The following is a 22,274-nucleotide window of genomic DNA, read 5'->3' on the forward strand; positions in this document are numbered from 1 at the left end:
GTGGACCACTTCGACTTCCGTTGGGATCTTCGACTACGACGGACGTGTTATCGAAGTACTCGCTTGCTTTACTCGTGAAGTGTTCTGTAACAATCTCTCCTGTTGTGTGGGGAGTGTCTTTCGTTTATTTTACACGGTTGTGTGACTCGGGTTTTGACATATTCAACCGTTCGAGTGACTCGGCTACCAGATATTGGCCGTACAGAAATTTTTGCATATCACGGCGCTACGTCGCCGTGGCCATCTTAGTCGACCGCCCGCGTGGCAATTCATCGAGAGCACGGTCTGTAATCCTTCATTATGTCCATTCAAGATCCTATGAACAATTTTTCCAATGAACTTTCATCTGTTTTTTTGCATGACAATGACGATTTTACTTTACAGTCAGCTTCTAATTTGACCGCACTCAGTGACGAGGACAAGCTTAATTTTATTGCTCGTTCACTCCCGCCCTTCTCCCCGTCCTCTGATTCCGCTATAGAAATTGCGACGGAGATTAATTCTAATTCAAACACGTCTATTTTACAGCCAAATAATGGGCAATCGAATTGTGTCGTCCCAAAGACTGATATGGATGTTGACTTGTGTGTTCACACCTCGGACCTGAAACGAAAGTTATCCGTAACAAAAGGAAAAAAGACCAAAGCACCGCCTCGTCGTTTGTGAGTAAGCGTCAGGTCCTAGGTGAGGGGGATAGTCAATCGTTTCAAGGTAAGGCAAATTGTGCCTCTATTTCTTCGGGCTCTGCAGCTAATTCGGTGGGCATCCAGGATCTCCCCTCCTCTAATGCGAATATGTACGATCTTAATTCTCTTGAACCTTTTGACGTGGTAGTCCAAAAGATTAGCGACAGTATTAATTCTGTAACTTCTCCTATTGACCCTTTAGCGGTCGGCCGCCTCCTTTTCTTCTCTAATAAAAATGATATTCTCGAATTAAAGAAAACTGGATATTCTAAAATTAATATTCGCTTCAAAACTCGTGAAGCGGCAAATAAACTAACTTCTAATCAAATCCTAAAAGCAAAAGGATATCGTGCATACATTCCACTCTATCGCACGACTAGAAAGGGTATTATACGCGGTGTTCCACTTGATCTTTCTGACGAAAAGATCCTGGCTGGCCTTGAATCTGTAGTGAAGGTGCTATCGGTGTAGAGATTGAGTAGGCGAAGGGGAGGTCCCCTCCCCTCTTCCTCTTCTGCACAGCCTAATGTAAATAGTAATGTAAATAGCAGTAATATTTTTATTCCTTCTCGTACTATACTTATTACGTTTAGAGGTCAAGCCTTACCAGATTGTATATATTTGTACTGGTTAAGACACTCTGTCCTCCCTTTTGTTTCCAAAACTTCGTTGTGTTTTTCTTGCCTTCGTTTCGGGCACATAGGCGCACAGTGTAAGAGTCGCGCTCGTTGTATGGATTGCGGTGGCGATAGACACGGGGACAACGAAACCTGTACTAAGAAGGGCCTCGCCCCAGTTTGCATAAATTGTAAGGGGCCGCATAGGGCCTCCGATTATTCATGCCCCGAGTATGTCCTTCAGAGGAAGATCAGAGAGATTTCTGCGCGTGAGAATATCCCCTTGTCGGAGGCCGCAACTAGTGTACGGAGTGAGGAGCCGGCTTCCCATGGAGGTCGACCATTATTGCAAGACGGGAAGTACCCAGGACTCCCAAATTCCTCTCTCCCTTTTCGCGGGCGACTTGCTCCCTCCCCCTCTCGTCTTTACTCTCGAGTGGTGGCACCACCCCCTACTGAGAGGGAAAATTCTTCATCGGGTGAGTCCTTGCCTCCTCCTTCATCTTGTTCCTCTGACTTTTTTGGTTCTATTTTTAAGGGTCCTTCTGAACTTAAACAAAAAATTACTAAACCGAGAACCGGAACTCAGGGCCACAATAATAACGAAGCCTCACACCCACCCCCTCGATCTTCAGTACGGACGTCCTCTTTGAGGGCTGATGCTTACTCCCCCGGTTCCTTCTCCCTGTTTCATCCTAATGGCAGGACCCCCTCGGTTTCCGGTAACGGGGTGGCCATGGATGCGATGCCCGACCTTCCTCCACTTCTTTCGCTTATCCAACGATTTTTGGGTTTAGGAGCGTCACAATTGAGTGTGCTCCTTCATCTGATTGGGGTCTTAATGGAGAAGCTTGAGCCTGTACTTACAGCGCTGGGCGTTCGTGATGTTCTGAGTGGCCTTATCGATCGTCTTCTGGTGTCTCCCTTAATAGGGCTATCCGCCCGGGACTCCTCTCATAATGATTGACTCTACTCCTAACAATCTTTCGGCCTCTTCATCCTTGGCCATTCTCCAGTGGAATTGTCGCTTCATTCGGAGTAAGTCCGAAGTGTCTTTGGCTCTTTTTGATGAATATGATATCCTAGCACTCTCTGAGACATGGTTGACTGCTGACTCTCGATTTGCCCTCCGCAATTTTATTACTTTTCGTAAAGACTCAGCCTCTCCTTTCGGAGGAGGCCTCGCCTTGGCGGTTCGCCTCACTCTATCTTATTCTTATATTAACAATAGTATCTCCTTTGAGGGCAGACTTGATAGCCAGGCTATTTCGGTCCATTTTGATAATTTCGATTTAACCATTATTTCTATTTATAGATATCCTAGGGGCTCCCTCACTTCGGAGGAATACGGTGCCCTTTTTGCTTTCTGTCTTTCATTTACTAACGTTATTTTACTTGGTGACTTTAATGCACATCATACTGAATGGGGCTGTGAACATTCTGACAACGAAGATGAGCTATTGCTCTCTTCAGCTATTGAGGCCTCCTTCACCTGCATTAATAATAATGGTTCTCCTACTTTTTTGATACGTCCGGGACAGAGGATCTCTGCCATCGATCTTACTTTCATCTCTTCCTCTATTATAGGCCTCTGTGATTGGGCAGTCCTTGACGACACTTTTCTTAGCAACCACTATCCAACCACAACTCTCTTTAACCGTGCTCCTACTAGGAGGAATTTCTTCTCCCACAAAATCAGACATTCAAAATTGCAAGATGAACTCTTCGTTAAAAATCTTTTCTCTTCATTAGATTCGCTGAGAGAGTCCTTGAGTGATCCTTTGCTGAATCCTGTCCAGAAATACTCTTGCTTCACAGAGCATCTTCTACGCCAATGGTATTCCAATCCTGAAGAGCCTCACTCAACGGGACGACGCTCTTCACAGAAGCGAAAGAGATTCTCCCCGCCTGTCTCTTGGTGGAATGACACTTGTCAACAGGCGGTTAGCGCCAGACGTACTCTTCTTTCAACTCTCAAAAGGCATCCTTCATTCTCTAATTACCTCGCCTTTAAAAAACAAGAGGCAATTACTAGAAGAATTCTAAGAACGGAAAAGAGCAAAGGCTGGAAGGAATTTTGTGTTAGTCTTAATCCGAACACCCCCATCTCCCATTTGTGGCGCTTTATCAAGCGAATTCGATCCCGCCATTTTGAAGATCCTATCACTCCTCTTTCCTCTAATCTCCATCCCTCGCATTCTGTTCAAGAAGCCATTAATTCCCTTTGTCCTCCATCTGTCTTCCATCGCGCATTTTCGTCAATTGACGATTTTCCTTCGAATTATTCATGCAAAATGTTTGATTATCCTTTCTCTTTCCAGGAATTGATTTCGGTCACCCGCAATTTAAAAACTCGCTCTTCTCCTGGATTTGATAGAATCGATAATAGAATGCTCTCTTTCTTACCAGAGGAGTATCTAATAATTTTGCTTGATGTTCTAAATTCTATCTTCGACTCCGGCTCTTTCCCAAGTACATGGCAACACTCTTTAGTATTTCTTATTCCCAAGTCTTCTCCTGGTAAACTCCGTCCTATTTTCCTCACTTCGTCTCTCCTTAAAGTCCTTGAAAGACTTATTTTGTATCGCCTTGGTTGGTGGGTGGAGTCCTCTCTCATCCTTCCTCCTTTCCAATTTGGGTTTCGCAAAAGAACCTCATGCCTTGACAATCTGGGCATATTAATTACTGAAATCCATCATGGTTTTATTTCAAAACAATCAATGAGCTGTCTGTTTCTTAACATATAGGGTGCCTTTGATAATGTCATTCCCTCTATTTTGATTTCTCAACTTATTGACTTGGGCCTTCCGCCTAAATTCTGTTGGTTTGTTTACAGGTTAACATGTCTCAGAGAGTTGCAGTTTGTCGTAAATGGAGGACTCACAGAGAGCTTTTTCTCTCATAAAGGTGTGCCTCAGGGTTCAATATTGAGTCCATTACTCTTTAATCTCTACTTATCAAAGTGTGGATCCGCCTTGACTGATGGCTGCCGGATAGTGCAGTTTGCGGATGACATCGCCTTATACAGGCGTTCTATTGATATCGAGTCTTCTCTGTTGTCACTCGAGCGGTCGGCGGGGGTTCTATCGGCTCTTTTATTCGAGAGGGGCTTAACGATTCCCCCCTCATGATCTTCACGAAAAAAAGAATTAATTTTGCGAATTACTCTATTCTTTTGGAGAATGTTAGCATTTATCCGGTGCCCTCCGTCAGGTTTCTGGGGATCCTTCTTGACCCCAAATTCACCGGCAATCTCCATGCTAATTACATCATTAATAAATGTGGTAAACTTACTAATATAATAAAATTTTTGAGGGGAGTCTGGTGGGGCTCCCATCCCAGGACTTTGCTAAGTATTTATAAGGCAATGTTTAGAGGTACCTCGGATTACGCCTCCTTCCTTTTTCCGTTCCATAACAAGGGCCTTACGGAACGTTTTGAGAGGGTATCACGTAGAGCCCTGAGATACTGCGCCGGGCTTAGGCGTACCACACCATGTAATATAGTCTATGCGGAGACTTGCGTCAGCCCCGCTCGTTTTAGATCGGATTTCTTGGCTCAGAAATTTTTGTTCAAATCTCTTGCCACTAGGCCTAATATTTTAATAGACAATCTTCAGAAACTTCACTTTTCTTATTTTAGATCTGGCTTCTCTACTGACCTGCTTGGCAAGTTCCCTCTCTATCGGGCCTATCGCTGTGTGAAGGATTATAGAGTTAAAGTTGAGGCTTTTACCAGGATTCCGCTGTTTCTGTTTTCTTACGAAACTTCCACTTTCGTTCCGAAAGTTGATTACACCCCCCCCACAGCTAGTGAAGCAAATCACATCAGCAGCTTTTCCTCAGCTTGTTTTTCTCTCTCATCTTTCGTATCTCATTGGGGACGGTAGTACCTTTTTTACAGATGCATCTAAGACTGATCTATTCCCGCATTTAGGCGCTGCTTACTTTTCCCCTGATATGTTGATTCAGAGGAAATATAAGCTTGATGGCAACTTCTCTATTTTTTCGGCTGAATGTATTGCCATTATATGTGCTATCGATTGCATCTTGAAAAAGGGCATCAATAAGTCCTTGATATTTACTGATTCTCGCAGCGTGATGGAAACTGTGCCCAGTAATACATTGGACAGGGATCTTTCTTACCTAATATTTGTATTGAGGAACAAGCTGAGTCAGCCTTTTTGCAGAATCTTGACATCACTCTGGTTTGGGTTCCTTCCCATGTGGGGATTTTGGGTAATGAGACGGCTGATTTCCTGGCAGGAGATGCCGCTCAAAGCGGAGAAACGATTGACTATCTCCCTCCCCACACTGACTTTTACTCGATTGCTCGGGAAAAATATTACGCTACGGCAAAGCTGCCAGATCTCCGCCGCAAGCAACATGCAACACGGCGTGGAGGGGGTAATGAGTATGTGAGCGTAAGCGTACGTGTGAGCTCGGCGCTTCGGCTAGTAGAAGAAGACAGAATACAGTCTTCTGTCTCCTTCCTACCAAGCTGGCAACGAAAGACGGGCGACGCGCGACGCTGTTCGCTTCTCGATATCTCAATGCGTGCGACAGCGTTAAATGTTTTTCCTTTATAGCTTTTTATATTACACACATATTTTTTAACTGATAAATATATTATACATTTATCAGTTGTAAGAAAATATCGATATATTTTTTCATGTGAAAAATTAAATGACATAATTCTTATAAACAAATGTATATACAGGGTGATTCAGAACAAATGTTTGTCTTTAAAAAAATAAATTGTCGAGTCTATTCTAAGACGATTTTCCCTTTACCAAAATTGTCTACGAGGCTTAGTTTTTAAATTATTAAATAAAATAGTTTGCGAATTACGGAACGAGTACAAGAGGTAGACAGGGACGGCGCAACTCACCGTCCGATACAGGCGATCATGTGGGGCGCTCGACGCGATCAGCTGATTGCTGCACACGATGAGTGTAACAATCAATGTGTGTGTGTGTGTGTGTGTGTGTGTGTGTGTGTGTGTGTGTGTGGTGTATTTATGCACGCATCGTCAAATAAGCGAAGTTTTTTCTTTCATCACTTTCGACATTTTTACAAATTTACTCGCGCACTTAATCACTCACGATTGATAAAAGGAGGAATTTACCAACGGTTACGGTATAAATTTAATAAACGGTTAACGAGAAAAAACTTCGCTTATTTGACGATGTGTCAGACTGCGTGTTGAAGAAACGACGTCACGTCGACGACGATTATTATCGTGCAACACACTGGGCACTGCTATTTATCAGCAGTATGAAGAATCTCATTATTAAGGTAAGAATAAGTGAGTGAGTGAGTGAGTGAGAGAGTGAGAGAGAAAGAGGGAGAGAGAGAGAGAGAGAGAAAGAGAAAGAGAGAGTACGGTGCATGTGTGGATACGCGTGCATAAATACACCACATACACACACACACACACTGATTGTTACACTCATCGTGTGCAGTAATCAGCTGATCGCGTCGAGCGCCTCACATGATCGCCTGTATCGGACGGTAAGTTGCGCCGTCCCTGTCTACCTCTTGTACTCGTTCCGTAATTCGCAAACTATTTTATTTAATAATTTAAAAACTAAGCCTCGTAGACAATTTTGGTAAAGGGAAAATCGTCTTAGAATAGACTCGACAATTTATTTTTTTAAAGACAAACGTTTGTTCTGAATCACCCTGTATATATATTCATTTTTAAGAATTATACGATTTGATTTTTTAATATGAAACGATATATCATAATATTTTCTAACAACTGATAAATGTATAATATATTTACCAGTTATAAAAATATCTAATATAACAAGCTAAAAGAGAAAAACGTTTAACGCTGTCATACGTATCGAGATATCGAGACGCAACCAGCGTCGAAAATTTATATGCTCGTTATGAATCGGGCGGAAAGAACGAATTGTCAACTAACAGCGTAGCGCAGTGGGTAAGCCGCCTGATTAGTACGCTGCCTGTCGCTGGTTCAAATCTTACCTTCAGTTTTTTTTATCTTATTATTGTGCTCTCTCTATATATTTTTATTATTTCAACAGACAAATTAGTATTTTAATTATAAAATATATTTAAAAATCATTGAATTAATATTTTTTTATGAAATTGTAACGGTCGTATTTTCGAACGTTTTCTTTGTAGCGCGGATAGATCGCCGGTGCAAGGTTCGTTGGAAAGAAAATACGCGATGTGTTTTAAACGAACGTATTTATTCGAATATATAAGTGTACAGAGTATGTGTATGCGAATGTGTGTGTGTGTGTGTGTGGTTAATAATTTCGCTGGCTGATTACTAACGCGACAAATGCAGTTTTCGTCGTTAATTCCGGTCTTTGATCGCGAACAGCTGTTTGGGTTTACGGCGCGCGAGACAGCGCGTGTTTTTGCGGCGCTTTTTCCGCGAGGAATCCCCGCGGTCCTTAGAATCCTCGGGCTCTCGGAATCGACGGTTGCTTTCGCGAGAATTATTATTTCCTCGATGATACGATTTAAAGTCCGCGTTCGGTCTACTATAATCGGTGCTCTTTAATCACAGCGGCGGATGCCGTGATAATTGTATGCGCGTGTTGCGCTTTGACGGCGGCGGCGGAGGCCGCGATATTCGGATGCGCTTATGCGTTCGGTAACAAAATACGCGGCGGCGGAGGCCGCGATAAACGGATGCGCTTATGCGTTCGGTAACAAAGTGCGCGGCGGCGGAGGCCGCGATAAGCGGATGCGCTTATGCGTTCGGTACAAAATACGCGGCGGCGGAGGCCGCGATAAACGGATGCGCTTGTGCGCTCGGTGCGGTTGATACGTGCGGCGGCGGAGGCCGCGATGATCAAATGCGCGTATGCGTTCGATGTTAAAGTACGCGAGATAGGATCGCGTCGCGAAGGATGGTGATCGCGTTGCAGCTGGGTCGAGAACACTCGACTCGGGGCGGCTCTGAGCTCCACCTTCCGTGATGGCCCAGCTGCGGATTAGGCGGTTTGCACTTGCACTTCGGAATCGAGATCACTCGGCTAAGACGGAGCGCGCTCCACCTTTCGTCCTCTGTAATGAGTGCTTGGTAGGATTTCTGGATTGCTGCTGAAGCGTACTGCTTAGAGCGGATCAGGAATATGGTGATTAGACGCCGAGATGGGCCCTTTTTATACCGACTAATTGCCCGCGTCGGCGCGCGGCGGTATAACCCCTTCCGAACGGTTTTTCGGAAACGGTACGGTCGGGTCCGTTCGGAGGGGTTCGGGTTGAGCGCCGAACGCGGGTTTTCGCCGGTCGGCGGTTCGGGCCACCTCGGCTCTGATCGGCGGTGTTCGGCCGTTTTGAGCCCTTAACGGCTCTGGGCCGTAATGAGAACGATTAAAAGATGGGCGCACCGCGCCCCTGCCTCTGCCCGGCGGGTGTTCTGCCGGGCGGCAGCTTCCGGCTGATGTTCTGCCGGGAATCAGGAACGATGCATCGGGGTGCATCGTTACAAAATAAACATTTATTTATAGTTCTCATTGCATAGCAAATAAATTAATTCAATGATTTTTAAATATATTTTATAATTAAAATACTAATTTGTCTGTTAAAATGATAAAAATATATAGCACAATAATAAGATAAAAAAAAATCAATGGTAAGATTTGAACCGGCGATAGGCAGCGTACTGATTAGGCGCCTTACCCACTGCGCTACGCTGTTAGTTGACAATTGGTTCTTTCCGATATATAACGAGCATATAAATTTTCGACGCTGCTTGCGTCTCGATATCTCGATACGTACGACAGCGTTAAACGTTTTTCTCTTTTAGTTTGTTATATTAGATATTTTTATAACTGGTAAATATATTATATATATTTGCTAATCGTAAGAAAATATTATGATATATCTTTTCATATTAAAAAATCAAATCGTATAATTCTTAAAAATGAATATATATACATATATATATATACATATATATATATATATATATATATATATATATATATATATATATATATATACACACACACACATTTGTTTATAAGAATTATGTCATTTAATTTTTCACATGAAAAAATATATCGATATTTTCTTACAACTGATAAATGTATAATATATTTATCAGTTAAAAAATATATTAAATAGATTAATATTTATCAGTTAAAAAATATGTGTATAATATAAAAAGCTATAAGGGAAAAACATTTAACGCTGTCGCACGCATTGAGATATCGAGAAGCGAGCAGTGTCGCGCGTCGCCCGTCTTTCGTTGCCAGCTTGGTAGGAAGGAGACAGAAGACTGTATTCTGTCCTCTTCTACTATCCGAAGCTAGCCGAAGCGCCGAGCTCACACGTACGCTTACGCTGACATCCTCATTACCCTCTCTACGCCGTGTTGCATGTTGCTTACGGTGGAGATCTGGCCATGGACCTAAGAAGATATGGATGGAGTCTAGTGCCAGGGCGGTGTGAAATTTGCGGTAAGGGGGGTGTATAGCTCTGTCTCTTTCCAAAAGCAACCTTCGGGTGTTTCCGTCGCATATCCGATAATTCCCGAAAGTTTACATATCCCATATTATCTAACTTTCGAATAAAAATACAGAATTGTAATTATTGCGAATATGTAAATAAATGTAAAATAAAATGTAATAATATGTAAAATATGTAGCGGTTGAAGTCGCCGGCAGAGCGATCGCCACTTATCGCCGATACTGTTTATGTTTATGACTGGCTGATAATTCGACCACCGTGCGGCCAACGTCGAGGCGTACGCGATAGATCTTTTAACGGTGTCCTTTGTCTAATTGCGGTTGCCAAGCAACGACACACGGATATAAAGTCGAGGACGTGCGCCAACGGGCAGTCTCCCGACGATTACAGAAGCGACCACTGTACCTTCGATGAATAATAAATCTTTGTCTTAGTAAATTGTGAGTGAAGTAAGACCTGTCCGTTCCGTATCAAGATTCCGGCATCCTAACAAATATGTATGTAAATAATATGCAAATAAATATATATTTAACCTAAAAATAAAAAATATGTAAATATAAAGATTAAATATATTAATATAAAGAATTTATTTTTTTAACAATTGGAGACGTTTTTTAATAAAACTATGAAAATTCATAGAAAAACAAATACCACTTCTTCAGTAATTTCAGAAAATCTTAGTTAATTTTTTTTTAATTCCAATAATTCAAAATTGTAAAAATGTAAATATGTAAAATTTTTTTCGCCACAGCGTCTCTTCGCCTCTTCGTCTACTGAAATATAGTAAAGTAATATATAGTATAATATTTATAATAGTAATTATCATATATAATAGTATCACACATATAGGATCATATTATAAAGAATGAAATAAAAGTAAATACGATTGTAATTTATAGCGAAATTAGAAATTTATTATTTTATTAATTTATAGCGAAATTACATACCATGAAAATTTTTTTCAGTTTATTTATTATCCTTTAAATAAAGTAAGTTTATTATAAAATTGTCTTTCGCTCGGTTTTACTGTAGATAATTTTAACAGATGACATATACGCGTTTTTACATATGTTTCTACAATTAATTTGATTAAATAAAATCGGTGATTTTGCAATGGTTCTTGGTTTTCTGTGTGATAATTTAATTCGCTAAAAATGTTTCTGCCTATAAATTCATGAATAATTTCATTTTCTATTTCTCTTTGCAGATGTTTTGTTATGTTGCCATTATCAAATCTTGATTTAATTGCTTTTTCCGCACTTCTATTATACAAATAAATACAACGTCGGCTGATGGATGTATTAAATAACCTCGTGACTTTATTTTTATTAACGCATGATATGTTGTTTCGCTTGGTGTCGTTAATAAAACCTTTAAACATTCAATGCATCTTATTTTCTTTTGAATTTTGCGCACAATAAATCCGGCTACATATACAATAACATTAATAAATTCAGTAGCATAGTAAATATTTTCTAGGTAATCATGATCTTCGTTAGTATGCAAAATATCTGTCCAACATGATGTATAATTGTTTATAACGTCAATCGGAAGTATACGAGGAAGTATGCAAAATTGCAATTTCTTCAATAGATATACAATTCCCTGTAGTGGGTATAGATAATTCAGCGTGACTTATATTTTTTTTTAAATCAGTTTTGAACTGATTTGCAGTCGGATTATTGTTGCAACCACCGTGCGATCGTATAACACTAAAAAGCATTTCGAGATGGTCTTGGCTCAATTTATAAGTTGGTATATATGATAAGAGATTGTCTTTTTCGCATACTTCCTCGTACAACATCAGTATGTTTTTAATGTTAATTAAAAATCCCAAGAAACCAGTCTTTTTCTTTGAATCTATAATATTAATGATTCTGTCTGTAGAGACCCGTAATTTCAAAGCAGAAATATAATTAGCTGTGTCATTGAGTATTTTCTGAATTTGTTGACAATTTTCAGAATTAATTGGTTTTGAATAACCATGTTGCTGCAAAGATTTTGAATTGAAAATGTCAAATAGATCATTAAAAGTTTTCAAAAATTTAATTGTGGCAGCAGCCCCCTGAAATGTTTGCAATTTTAGTATATCTTTGCAAAATATTAGTGCATCTGCAACAGACTGGCTCATAAGTTGTGCTGCTAATTTTACTTTCATTTTTTGTTTTTCATAGTTAATATGTCTTATACTTAGTTTGTTGCCTAAATGAAATCCTTTCCCATTGGATTTCTTGTCCTTGATCATCTATTAAAATTTTAGATGCTCCCAACGTATTTCTTATCAATTTTAGCATATGGCTCGCATCAAGGAAAACAAATACTTTTTTCTTAGATACTGGATGCTGAAAATATGTTTTAAAATTATTTATTTCAAAGTTACAACCTAAAGTTTTTAAAGCTGTAAAATTAGTTGCCGTGCCATCAAACGTAAGTGAAATTATTTTGAAATTAATTTCATGCAGTGAGGTCAAACATTGATTTATTAAATTTGCTTTTTTTTTCAGCACTTAGACCATGGATTAAATAATATGCAATCGGTACTTTCCATTTTTCATTTAAACACACCACACAAAAAACCAATACCTCTTTCGCTAACAATGTCTTATCGGTTTCAATTCTACTACTAAAATCGACATGCCCATAAATAGTACCTGAGACATACTCAAGTTGCTGACGAATAGCCATTTCATCAAACATTAATGTTCCAATCAATTGATAAGCTGAATTTTTAACACGCTGTTTTATTAATGTAAGTGATTCAGAGATTATACCAGGTTCGCAGTTAACGGAAGTATATCATTTAGATATCGTTTTTGCATGCGGTAGACAATTATTCAATTTTTTTCGAACGTAATTGTAAGCACAAGGAGAATAGTAATGGAGTGTAAAAGCAAAGCGTCGCAATTCAGGATCATACAAGCGAGGAACTTTTAATTTTTTTATCGTGCATATTTGTCGGTTTAATAAATTCTTGTTCCACTCACTGAAATTTTCAATGATGTCCAAGTCCTCCAATGAGAGCAGGTTTTTCTTCTTCAGAGATCGTAAAATTGTGTCGAAAGTTTCAATTTTTTTTTTATATGTACTTGCTGTTGTCGGGAACTGTACAACTGTCGGCGAAGCATTGTAATCTCTCTTTTATGTGCTTCTCGCATCCTTTTTTTTAATTGGGGAGTTGTGTAGTCTACTGGGCGTAATAGATCTTGAAGAATCAACCTTTGTTGTGTGAAGTGGACTACTGACTCTCACAACCTAAAAAATAAAAATATTCTATAAAATATATGAAATTGATACATTATGCAAAGAACAAGATGTAATATGTCTTTGTGTAAGATTGATTTAGACAAAAATTTACTACAACATATTTTCGGTACTTCAGAATATGTTGATGTTGGTGTTGGTTCTTCCGATATAGGATTAGGATCGCTCACAAATTGATCAAAAATCCCTGCACTTGCAGGTACTGCTGTTTCTTTTAAAATTCTTTGTGTTGTCCAATTTTCAAAGTCACTTTCAGTAAAATGATGAGAACATATTGTGGCTGTTTTCGGAGGTTCCCAGTTTATTCCCAAAGCTGTTAACCAAATTTTTTGTTTATACGGATCTCGAGGAAATCTGAAATATGTCAAAACAACCAATATCTGACAATATGCAACAACTTAAAAACGTAGAAATACATACATATATATATAAATATATACATATATATATTTGTACAAAAATTTATATAAATATTTATATTAAAATATATACAATTATATGTACTAATAAATGTTTCATTAAGTTCAAAAGAAAGAAATTAAATTAAAAATCAAACAATATTACGTACTTGTGATACGAAATTTTTCTGCATTTTTCCTCTTCTATTTGTACTTCGGACTTTTTTTCGGGTTTTGTACAATTCGTACAATTGGAAACTACACAATATGGCATTGTTCTTTTCGAAGAAAATTTAAACAACACTGATAAAACGTCGATGTTTGCTTTATATTTAGCGTCTACAAGGAGTTATGACACATATACTGTACAAGTACACAATGCGCACTTCGGATATTTTCGGTTGCATTCGTTACAAAGCCGAAGGTTGCTTTTGGAAAGAGACAGAGCTATACACCTCCCTTACCGCAAATTTCACAGCCCCCTCGCCCATATGAGCGCTTTAGACTCCATCCATATCTTCTTAGGTCCATGGATCTGGCAGCTTTGCGCTACGGTCGAGAATTATTTGCGAGCGCAATCAGAGCTTCGTGGCGCGCAATATTTCGGCCTCTACCCGGCCTTCGCGAAGCGACCCTGGTTCGATAGATTTAATCTCTCTCGCATTGAAATAACAACTATATGTAGAATCCGATCTAACCATTACAATTTAAATTACAGCCTCCATAGGTGTGGTATTGTCAGACGCCCTGACTGTCCTTGTGGCTCTCCCAGACAGGACATCCAACACATACTGTGGTCCTGTCCATTGCTGAATCATCACCGGACGCAACTGACGAGCTCGCTCGGGAAAGCCCTGGGCGTGCCCCCTCCTTATGACATCTTTGAAATCCTAAAAAATCCTTCTAGGATCATAAATTCTCTCTTGACCTTCCTTCACAAGACTGAAGTGCATATATAATCTGACCACTCAAACTGTGGTCGATTCAATTCAATTTTGATAACAACGAAGAAATCTGGCAGCATGGGCGAAAAATAATATTGCCCAGTGCCACAACGGAAGAAGAAGAAGAAGTTCTATAGTTCAATGCTTGGCACATGGCGGCTCGTGTAAACAATCAGTAACCACGTCACACGCATTGATCGTCATTTTTCGTTTATAATGAACGCCTATTATTAATCTTAATTAATATAATTCTTCTATCGTCCATGGAGCCTTAAATTAATATTTTACTCAACAAATATTTGAAATCTTCCAAACGGTAATAATTTGCAAATCATATTTTTATTATCTTACATTTATATTGTTGTTACTCGTTTTTCTTTTTCTAGATTTTATTACACAAGTATTAAAGTAATATACTTTTAAAAAAATAAAATGGATAAGATAATAGATATGGTTAATGCCAAAGTGCTTGTAGCAAACAAACAGCATGAACTCACAGACAGATATAAGGAACTTAAGACTGATCAAGAACGTGTAATATCTACTTTCAATGTTATGCTTGAATATGATATAATTCCTAATGCAACTGGTATGCCAAAAAATGCCAAAGAATCCGAGAAATTGCGGGAACAAGGCAATAAAGTTTTTATCAAAGGAGCCTTGAATAATATGACATGCATCTATGCCCTAAAATTATATACAAAGAGTATAGCCTTTGCTCCTTATCCATCTGAGCAACTTGCTCTTGCCTATGCCAACCGATCAGCAGTATTATTTCAATTGGGTTTACATTCGGAATGTATTCAAGATATTGATAGAGCACTGGCCTTGAATTATCCTGATGATCTAAGAGCTAAGCTCTATGTGCGTAAAACAGAATGTTTAATGATTTTGGGAAATTGTTCCGTGGAAGACATTCTGAAGGAAGCTCAGCATTGGCTAGATAAAATGACTTTGAATGATGCGAATCGAGAAAAATTGCGGTCAAAGCTTGATATCTTACATTGTAAGGCTGTACAAACAGAACAATCTGTTAAAGATAATTCACTGTGCACAGAAGTGAAAAAATCGGGAAGTGAACTTCCTCTTCCCACCATTGCGTCCCACAATGATGAAGTTCCATGTGCATCAGATGCAGTAGCTATAAAATACAATACTCGCTATGGCAGACATGTTATTGCTACTCGTAATATTAATCCTGGCGAAGTGATTGCTGTGGAAAAGCCTTACACATTGTTATTAGTGCAACAGAACATGCAGACTCACTGTTCAAATTGCTTGAAAGTATGCTGGGCAAATATACCTTGCAATTATTGCACTTATGCTATGTATTGCTCAGAGGAGTGCAGATACGCTGAATGGAAAAGATGTCACGATGTGGAATGTGCTGTCTTCCCTGCTTTGATCGAATATGATTGTTATAAAATTGATTTACTTAGCGTGAGGCTTGCTGTGCTTGCTATAAGGGAAGCTGGTGGTATAAAAGAATTAAGAACCATGCTGAAGAAACTTGATGAATGGGATGGTATTTAAAATTTTCATTTTCTTTTTTTTTTTATTATTAATATAATGGCATATATATAATGCTATTGTTTCAGATCCACGGACAAAAGGTTTCTCTGAAGACGGAAAATTGCATAGCGATAGATATTTTAGCATATGTAGTCTTGTGACGAATACCGAGAAGAGACCTGTTCCCGATTTATTTAGGAGGTCTTTGGATAGTTGCTTTATCTTGTACTTCTTAGCGACACGTACTGTGATGTTTGGTGCTAAATTACCCGAAGATTTAAGCGTTTTGGCGAAAAACGACGACGTTACGTTTTTTGGAGGCCTCATTTTAAGATATCAACAGATAATTCCCAGCAATATGCACACTGTATGACATTGGCTAAGTATTTTAACGATATACATCGATTGTGTGTGCGTTTTTATTTACTATTTATCTACTTTCGCAAGTGTGTCGATAACGATTTTTTATCGTCCACTTTTTTTTTACAATTTTGTCAATTTGCCATTTAAATCTGATATTTGCAGTTCACCGAAGAGCAAGCCTTAGAATGTGTAGAACGCGGTATAGCTGCAATGCCATTTTATAGTTTGATTAATCACAGTTGTAATCCAAATATATTCAGTCACTCGAGATCTAAACACATGGTGATACATGCCATGCATCCCATTCGAAAGGGCGAACAGGTATTAAACTAGTTTGTTGCAATTATTTTTTATAAAATACATTCTCTTTTTACATATCAATATTATATTTTATTACAGCTCTTTGCCAATTATGGCCAACTATATGCTCTTATGCCGAAAGCAACGAGACAACAGAAGTTACTCAAACAGTATTTTTTCACCTGTGATTGTATTGCTTGTCAAGAAAATTGGCCTCTATATTTTGAATTACAGTCATTTAAGGTAAATAATAATAATTTGATTAGTAAATGAAATAGTTGAGCTTTAAGAATATCATACTTTGTCTTCTAAATTGCAGACTTTAGTGAAGAAAGCAGAGGACAAGGCTAAGATAAAAAAAGCATTGCGCAAATTTAATGCATATGTTTATCTAGCGACAGAAGGCAACGTGCAAGATAAACCTTATATTATTGAAGATTTGTTGAAGATGATACAAATACTACATAAATACGCACCGATGCCGTGCGAGGAAATGAGTAATGTCATCGAGACATTAAAACGCATATTCGATTTAAGCGGGAATAGATTTCAAATACCAAAAATATGCACTTATCAAAAGTGAATCTTACTTATACTTTTTGACTGACAAAACAATGCTATTGTTACTGTTTGATATATGATTAATACATACGGAGGCTTCCTAAAAGAAAAAGAGAGATTGATATTTTTTTTAATATATGACAGATTTTCTAAGAGGGAGAGATTAATACTTTTTTTTGTTTCATGCGTGATAGTTTTTTTTGACAAATAAATATTTTAGAGATTATTATATTTATACAACTCAAATATATATTATAATAGTTACATATATTAGTTATATTTGTCAAATTTAAGATTTTAACAAATGCAATGTTTTTAAAATGTTAAAGTTATAAAACGAATGATATGTGTTAAATTTGTGTTTTTCACTTTTTCCATTGTCTTATATATAATTCTTATAAGAAATAGAGAACAGAGAGTAAAAGCATATATATTCCTATGAGAATGAAGAAGCGTGCAGAATCAATATAAAAAAATCGAAAATAAAGCATGATTTTGGACTATAATATTTAATTTGTTCATATTTTTCTATTTCGTGTAGAACTACAAAAGTTCCAAGTATTACTAAAAAAATTAGTATCGATGTTATATCACTATATATATAATTTAATCTATACAAATAAATTCTCTTTCTCGATATTAAGCCATAAGGATTTATTAAGTTTTGCATGCATGCTTCTCATATATGCTTTTAGTCTTTGTTAATAAATCATAATAAATAAATCGCAAATAATATTGAAATAAAAAAAGGGACAGAGGGATTATGAGGGGGAGAAAGAAGACTATATAATTATACCTAGACTAGATAATTATAATTAAACAAATTATAAATCTTGAATATTTTGATAGGCTATATTATCTCTATAAGAGATTATAATAATTAATTATAATTATCTAGTCACAAGTTGATATTTAATCATGTTAAATTTGTATCACGTTCAAATAGCATTTTTCTTATGTCATCAATAGCCAAGTAATGATTGGTAAAAGAATCGTTATCCCGACTGGTCGATATATCATCCCGAAATTATTGTTATTTACATTATTGTCATTTATATATGAAATTCTCCACTCCACTCCTGGATATACTGGACTGTGTTTTTTGAAATATTGCTCTAATACATCCATTATAGTGATACCTGTTGAAGTAAAATAATCGTGATAAATTTTCGATAGATATATGATGATAGTATTGAAAGATGCGAAAGAACTATATTTTAATAGAAAATAAATGTTGAAAAAACATGTCTGTTTTCATTAAAAAAGAGAAGTTTGATTGTTTTCATTATTTTTTAAAATATATTATTTCTCCATATTTTTCTTCAATATAATAAAAAAACTAAAATTCTATATTTTTAATTTATATAACTCTTTTGAATGTAATTTTAATGAATTAATTAAATTTTTGCAGCATATTTCATAAAATCATATAATTTGAATAATTTTCTCAGTTAGATTGCATAGTCTAAATTTTTATTATCTAATTGAAAATTATCCGAATTATATCGTATTTGGTATCATTTTAATCGCAAAAATCTTATTAATATTTTAAAATTACTTTCGATAAGAAGAAATTTTAAAATTATAAAAATTTTAGATTTTTTTATCATATTAAAATAGTAACTAAAGTACATTTAAAAAAATTACAAACTATGTTTTCATATCTACAATAAAGACAATTCATTCAATTTTAATTTGCTTTTGGAGAATTTATCTAATTAAAAATTATAATTACATAAAAGAATATGTTCTTTTCTATTTACTCTCTAGATGATGGAATTAAAAAATATCACACATATAAAATGCGAATGTTATGCGATATATGTATAAACATACTCAGCGGAATTGTTTCAACGTTCTCCAACATATGATAACCATCCCCGCCATTTGCAAGGAAATTGTTTACGAGGATATTGTAAGTATTATTTTTTTGGAGTTTGCTATATATTGGTGCTCTACAAGCGGCGCATTTTACTTGAACGGAAACCACCCTCGAATTCGGTGGTCGACTTGTATCATAGGTCACCTGTATAAATAATGCAAGTTGATCATTGATGTGAATTAGAGTAGTTATACATACATATTCAAATTTTCGATATTCGAATAATTGAATAAATAAGTGGGAATTGAAAACAATGTTCATAAAATTTAACGCAGTTATTTTCAGATAATAAATTTCAAGTAAATTTTACCTGTAACCCTGAATATTGTAGAAAAGCGCCGAATAAATTGCCGGTAGAAGTTACATTGTCGAGATTATGAACGCTCCATTCTAACATGGAAAGAATCTGTTTCCCTGTCACGGAAGCCTTAACAATGACATTTCCAAAGGGCAAAACGCTTATAATATCTTTCCGGGTAACCTGTAAATGTTGCGTTTGCGAATGAAAATGAAAAGAGATTGTGAGAGAAAGAGAAATGTGCATAATTAATTACCTCATTATTTCTCGCTCTGGTGATGGACGCTCTGATGTTACCGCTGTTTAGCATAACGATGGCAGCATTCGTCCATCCATCCTTGCTCAAGTACTCGCTGGCATACTGCAAAGAAAAGACACATTATTAAGAAGAGCGAAAGAGAGAGAGAGAAAGAGAGAGAGAGACATCCATTATTAAATTAATTAAAAAACTTACATAATCGATTATAGCATCGCAGATTAAATTTCCCATGTTGCATTCTTGTCGTCTGCAATTTTTGCTATCTCCATCGATGAGCACTCGTGTCTTTCCGATCACCTCATGTTCCAGAGCGTCAATGGGTCTTTTCTTATCAGTTACCAATTTTAGAACGTCCTTTGCCTTAGAATATAATAAAAAAATTATCATATAATTTAAAATTTTGTAATTTATATATGTTAACATATTTTTTTCATATTTCTCATATACAATTATTATAAATACTTCTCATATGCAATTATTATAAATATATTTTTCTATAGTGTATATTTGTGTGTTATACAGAGTGGGGCATTTAAAATATTACAAGCTATTATTTCTGAAAGTACGTATTATAACAATAAATATTTTAGTTAAATTTTTAATAAAACATTGATTTGACATTTTTAATAAAACTTTGATTTGACAAGAGAAAAAATATGGTTTAATCTTTGTGTCAAAGTTTTGTGAAAGTTAACACAGTTTTTTTTAAATGAAACTACCCTAATTTTTTTATATCTTTTTATTATTTTACACATAAAAATATCAAGATAAGATAATAAAAAAATGAATATTTTACGAGATAATTTATATTTTATATAAAATTGTGTCAAGTTAAAGTGTAAAATATCTCGTAAACTACTCAATATTTGGCCATCCTATCCCATCCATCTTATCCTAATTTTTCCGCCGAGTATCGTTGATTTTTACGTGAAATTATATACATGAAAAATGACTTTATTTTAAATTCAAGATTATCAATTTTTTCTTTCTCAAAATTCTAGAAATTTTGTTTAAAAAATTTTTTATTATCGTCAAATTTAAGAGGAAACATATTTTAACACTTTAAGTGCCTCATTGTATATACATATATATATTGAATATTTTAGCTATATAATTTTTTTAATATTAATTATTTTTCTCTCACCATTTTTTGCGATCTTTTTTTTAAATATTCACCTGCTCCACATTGGCGTCCACAAGAATCGGATTTCCCTCGATATGTTACTTCTCCTCTAATGTCAAAACTGACGGAGAAATTACCCAGATACTTGGTATAGGCATACGCCTGAACAACATAAACCTTCCTGCCGTTCTTCTGCGTCACCTCCGTTGGATAAAAACCCTCCGGTACTTCAACATCTGGCGGTTTGCCGCGATACAGAAAAGTGTTGGTGTGACCGCCGATCACGAGATCGGTATCCTCGACTTCCTGGGCGATCCTCTTATCGGTCTCAAAGCCCGAATGACCCAGAGCGATGAGGATGTCGACACCTTGCTCTTTCAGCTTCTTGGCTTCACGCTGAATGGACTCCATTTCGTTCTTGAAGATCACATTCTCCGTAGTCGACAGGATCTTCGTTTCCGGTGTGAGATAACCGATTATGCCGATTTTGTTGCCGCTAACTTCGAGAATCGTACTGTTTTTCAGATTCGTGGCGGCCAGGTCCGGCTGCTTGGAGAGATCGAGATTCGCCGTCACGATAGGATACGAGGCGTTTTGTATAAAGCGTCGTCTACAATGAGATTTTAAGACGTAAGACTTAAGCTTAAGCCGTAATTTCTGACGTCATTTCCGTTCGTAAGTCTTTTCCGCCCTCACTTTGGCCGTAACTTTAATCCTTTAATGAATTGGTGAAATTTCATTTCTTACTACTAAAAACTTAAGGCTTACAGTCGAGTGCTATCAGAAATGAGACAGAAGTGAAAGTACAAAATATACACATCCCACACGATGGATTTCATTGAAGTACAAGAAAATATCGATGACGAAATGTTAATTTCTCTTGTAAGAGAAAATGCAATCGTATATGACAAAACATTAAAAGATTACAAAAACAAAGAATTAAAAAATGAAATATGGAAAAGTATTGGGGAGATTCTTGGCTGTACAGGTTAAGTATTGCATATTTTAATTTGGTAAAGTAATATTTATTATTAATAATAACAAATATTTAATTTAAAAATTTTGATGTTATTAGGTGAACAAGCAGAAAACCGTTGGATTAGCCTTCGCAATACATTTACTAAAAAGTTACGTGAAATGAAAAGTGAACCTAGTTTCAGGATTGAAAATGACAAAAACATGGATTTATTTTAAACAAATGTCTTTCTTGATTCCGCACATTGCACATCGAATGTAAATATATAATCTTTGAAGAATATCTTATCGCTACTGTAAAATTTTCATTTGTATTTGTATATTTTTATTTGTATAGGTCACGCAGCTCTATAGCAGCATTCCAACAAGTAAAAAGTATGACATTACAGAGTATGAAGAAGCGCTGAAGATGACTTAAATACAAGTCGAAACGTCCGCTTTTAAATTGTCTAAACATCATTGTTTTATTAAATTGAAGTTTTAACTATTAATGTTTTCTACTGGTCTTTTTAATCTGTACAACTCGTTACTAATAATGATCTTCAGCTCTCCATGCCTATCTTAATCATTTATTTTATTAATTTAAGAGAGCTTTATTACTAATTTAATTTTAATACGCTAGGCTGAAAATATGCG

At 36.6% G+C, this 22,274-nt stretch overlaps 2 protein-coding genes and 2 pseudogenes across 11 annotated transcripts in view; 2 read left to right on the forward strand and 2 right to left on the reverse strand.

The window, feature by feature from the left end:
• On the forward strand, positions 1–18,377 carry LOC145962324 (protein-lysine N-methyltransferase SMYD4-like). 8 transcript variants are annotated; one of them, XM_083083341.1, is made up of 8 exons: positions 1–283; positions 529–666; positions 14,140–14,681; positions 14,752–15,890; positions 15,964–16,244; positions 16,403–16,561; positions 16,640–16,783; positions 16,860–18,377. In XM_083083341.1, exons 4-8 carry the CDS (start codon positions 14,798–14,800, stop codon positions 17,121–17,123), a joined length of 1,941 nt encoding a protein of 646 aa, XP_082939467.1. In that variant the 5' UTR covers positions 1–283; positions 529–666; positions 14,140–14,681; positions 14,752–14,797; the 3' UTR covers positions 17,124–18,377. The 8 variants fall into 8 exon arrangements, with proteins under 8 accessions (XP_082939467.1, XP_082939463.1, XP_082939462.1 ...); XM_083083337.1 differs by having other exon boundaries at positions 529–662; XM_083083336.1 differs by lacking the exon at positions 529–666.
• Positions 12,629–14,670, reverse strand: LOC145962326 (uncharacterized). The gene is made up of 3 exons (XM_083083345.1): positions 13,592–14,670; positions 13,137–13,377; positions 12,629–13,014 (listed from the first exon to the last, which is right to left on the reverse strand). The coding sequence occupies exons 1-3, from the start codon at positions 13,693–13,695 to the stop codon at positions 12,901–12,903; spliced, it is 459 nt and encodes a 152-aa protein (XP_082939471.1). The 5' UTR covers positions 13,696–14,670; the 3' UTR covers positions 12,629–12,900.
• On the reverse strand, positions 17,407–21,483 carry LOC145962280 (snake venom 5'-nucleotidase-like; annotated as a pseudogene). Its single transcript, XR_014435844.1, has 7 exons — positions 21,457–21,483; positions 20,717–21,320; positions 19,736–19,900; positions 19,538–19,642; positions 19,294–19,464; positions 18,938–19,127; positions 17,407–18,240 (listed from the first exon to the last, which is right to left on the reverse strand). The product of XR_014435844.1 is annotated as a snake venom 5'-nucleotidase-like (transcript).
• Positions 20,641–22,274, forward strand: part of LOC145962281 (uncharacterized) — a 7,722-nt pseudogene continuing 6,088 nt past the window's right edge. Inside the window, exons 1-4 of the transcript XR_014435845.1 lie at positions 20,641–21,124; positions 21,189–21,651; positions 21,739–21,896; positions 21,976–22,038. The product of XR_014435845.1 is annotated as an uncharacterized LOC145962281 (transcript). The remainder of the gene's footprint in view (positions 21,125–21,188; positions 21,652–21,738; positions 21,897–21,975; positions 22,039–22,274) is intronic.

The sequence above is a fragment of the Camponotus vicinus genome, unplaced genomic scaffold, assembly GCF_025532165.1.
Source record: "Camponotus vicinus isolate PSW18456_S1 unplaced genomic scaffold, iyCamVici1.0 SCAF_11, whole genome shotgun sequence".
NCBI classification, from domain to species: domain Eukaryota; kingdom Metazoa; phylum Arthropoda; class Insecta; order Hymenoptera; family Formicidae; genus Camponotus; species Camponotus vicinus.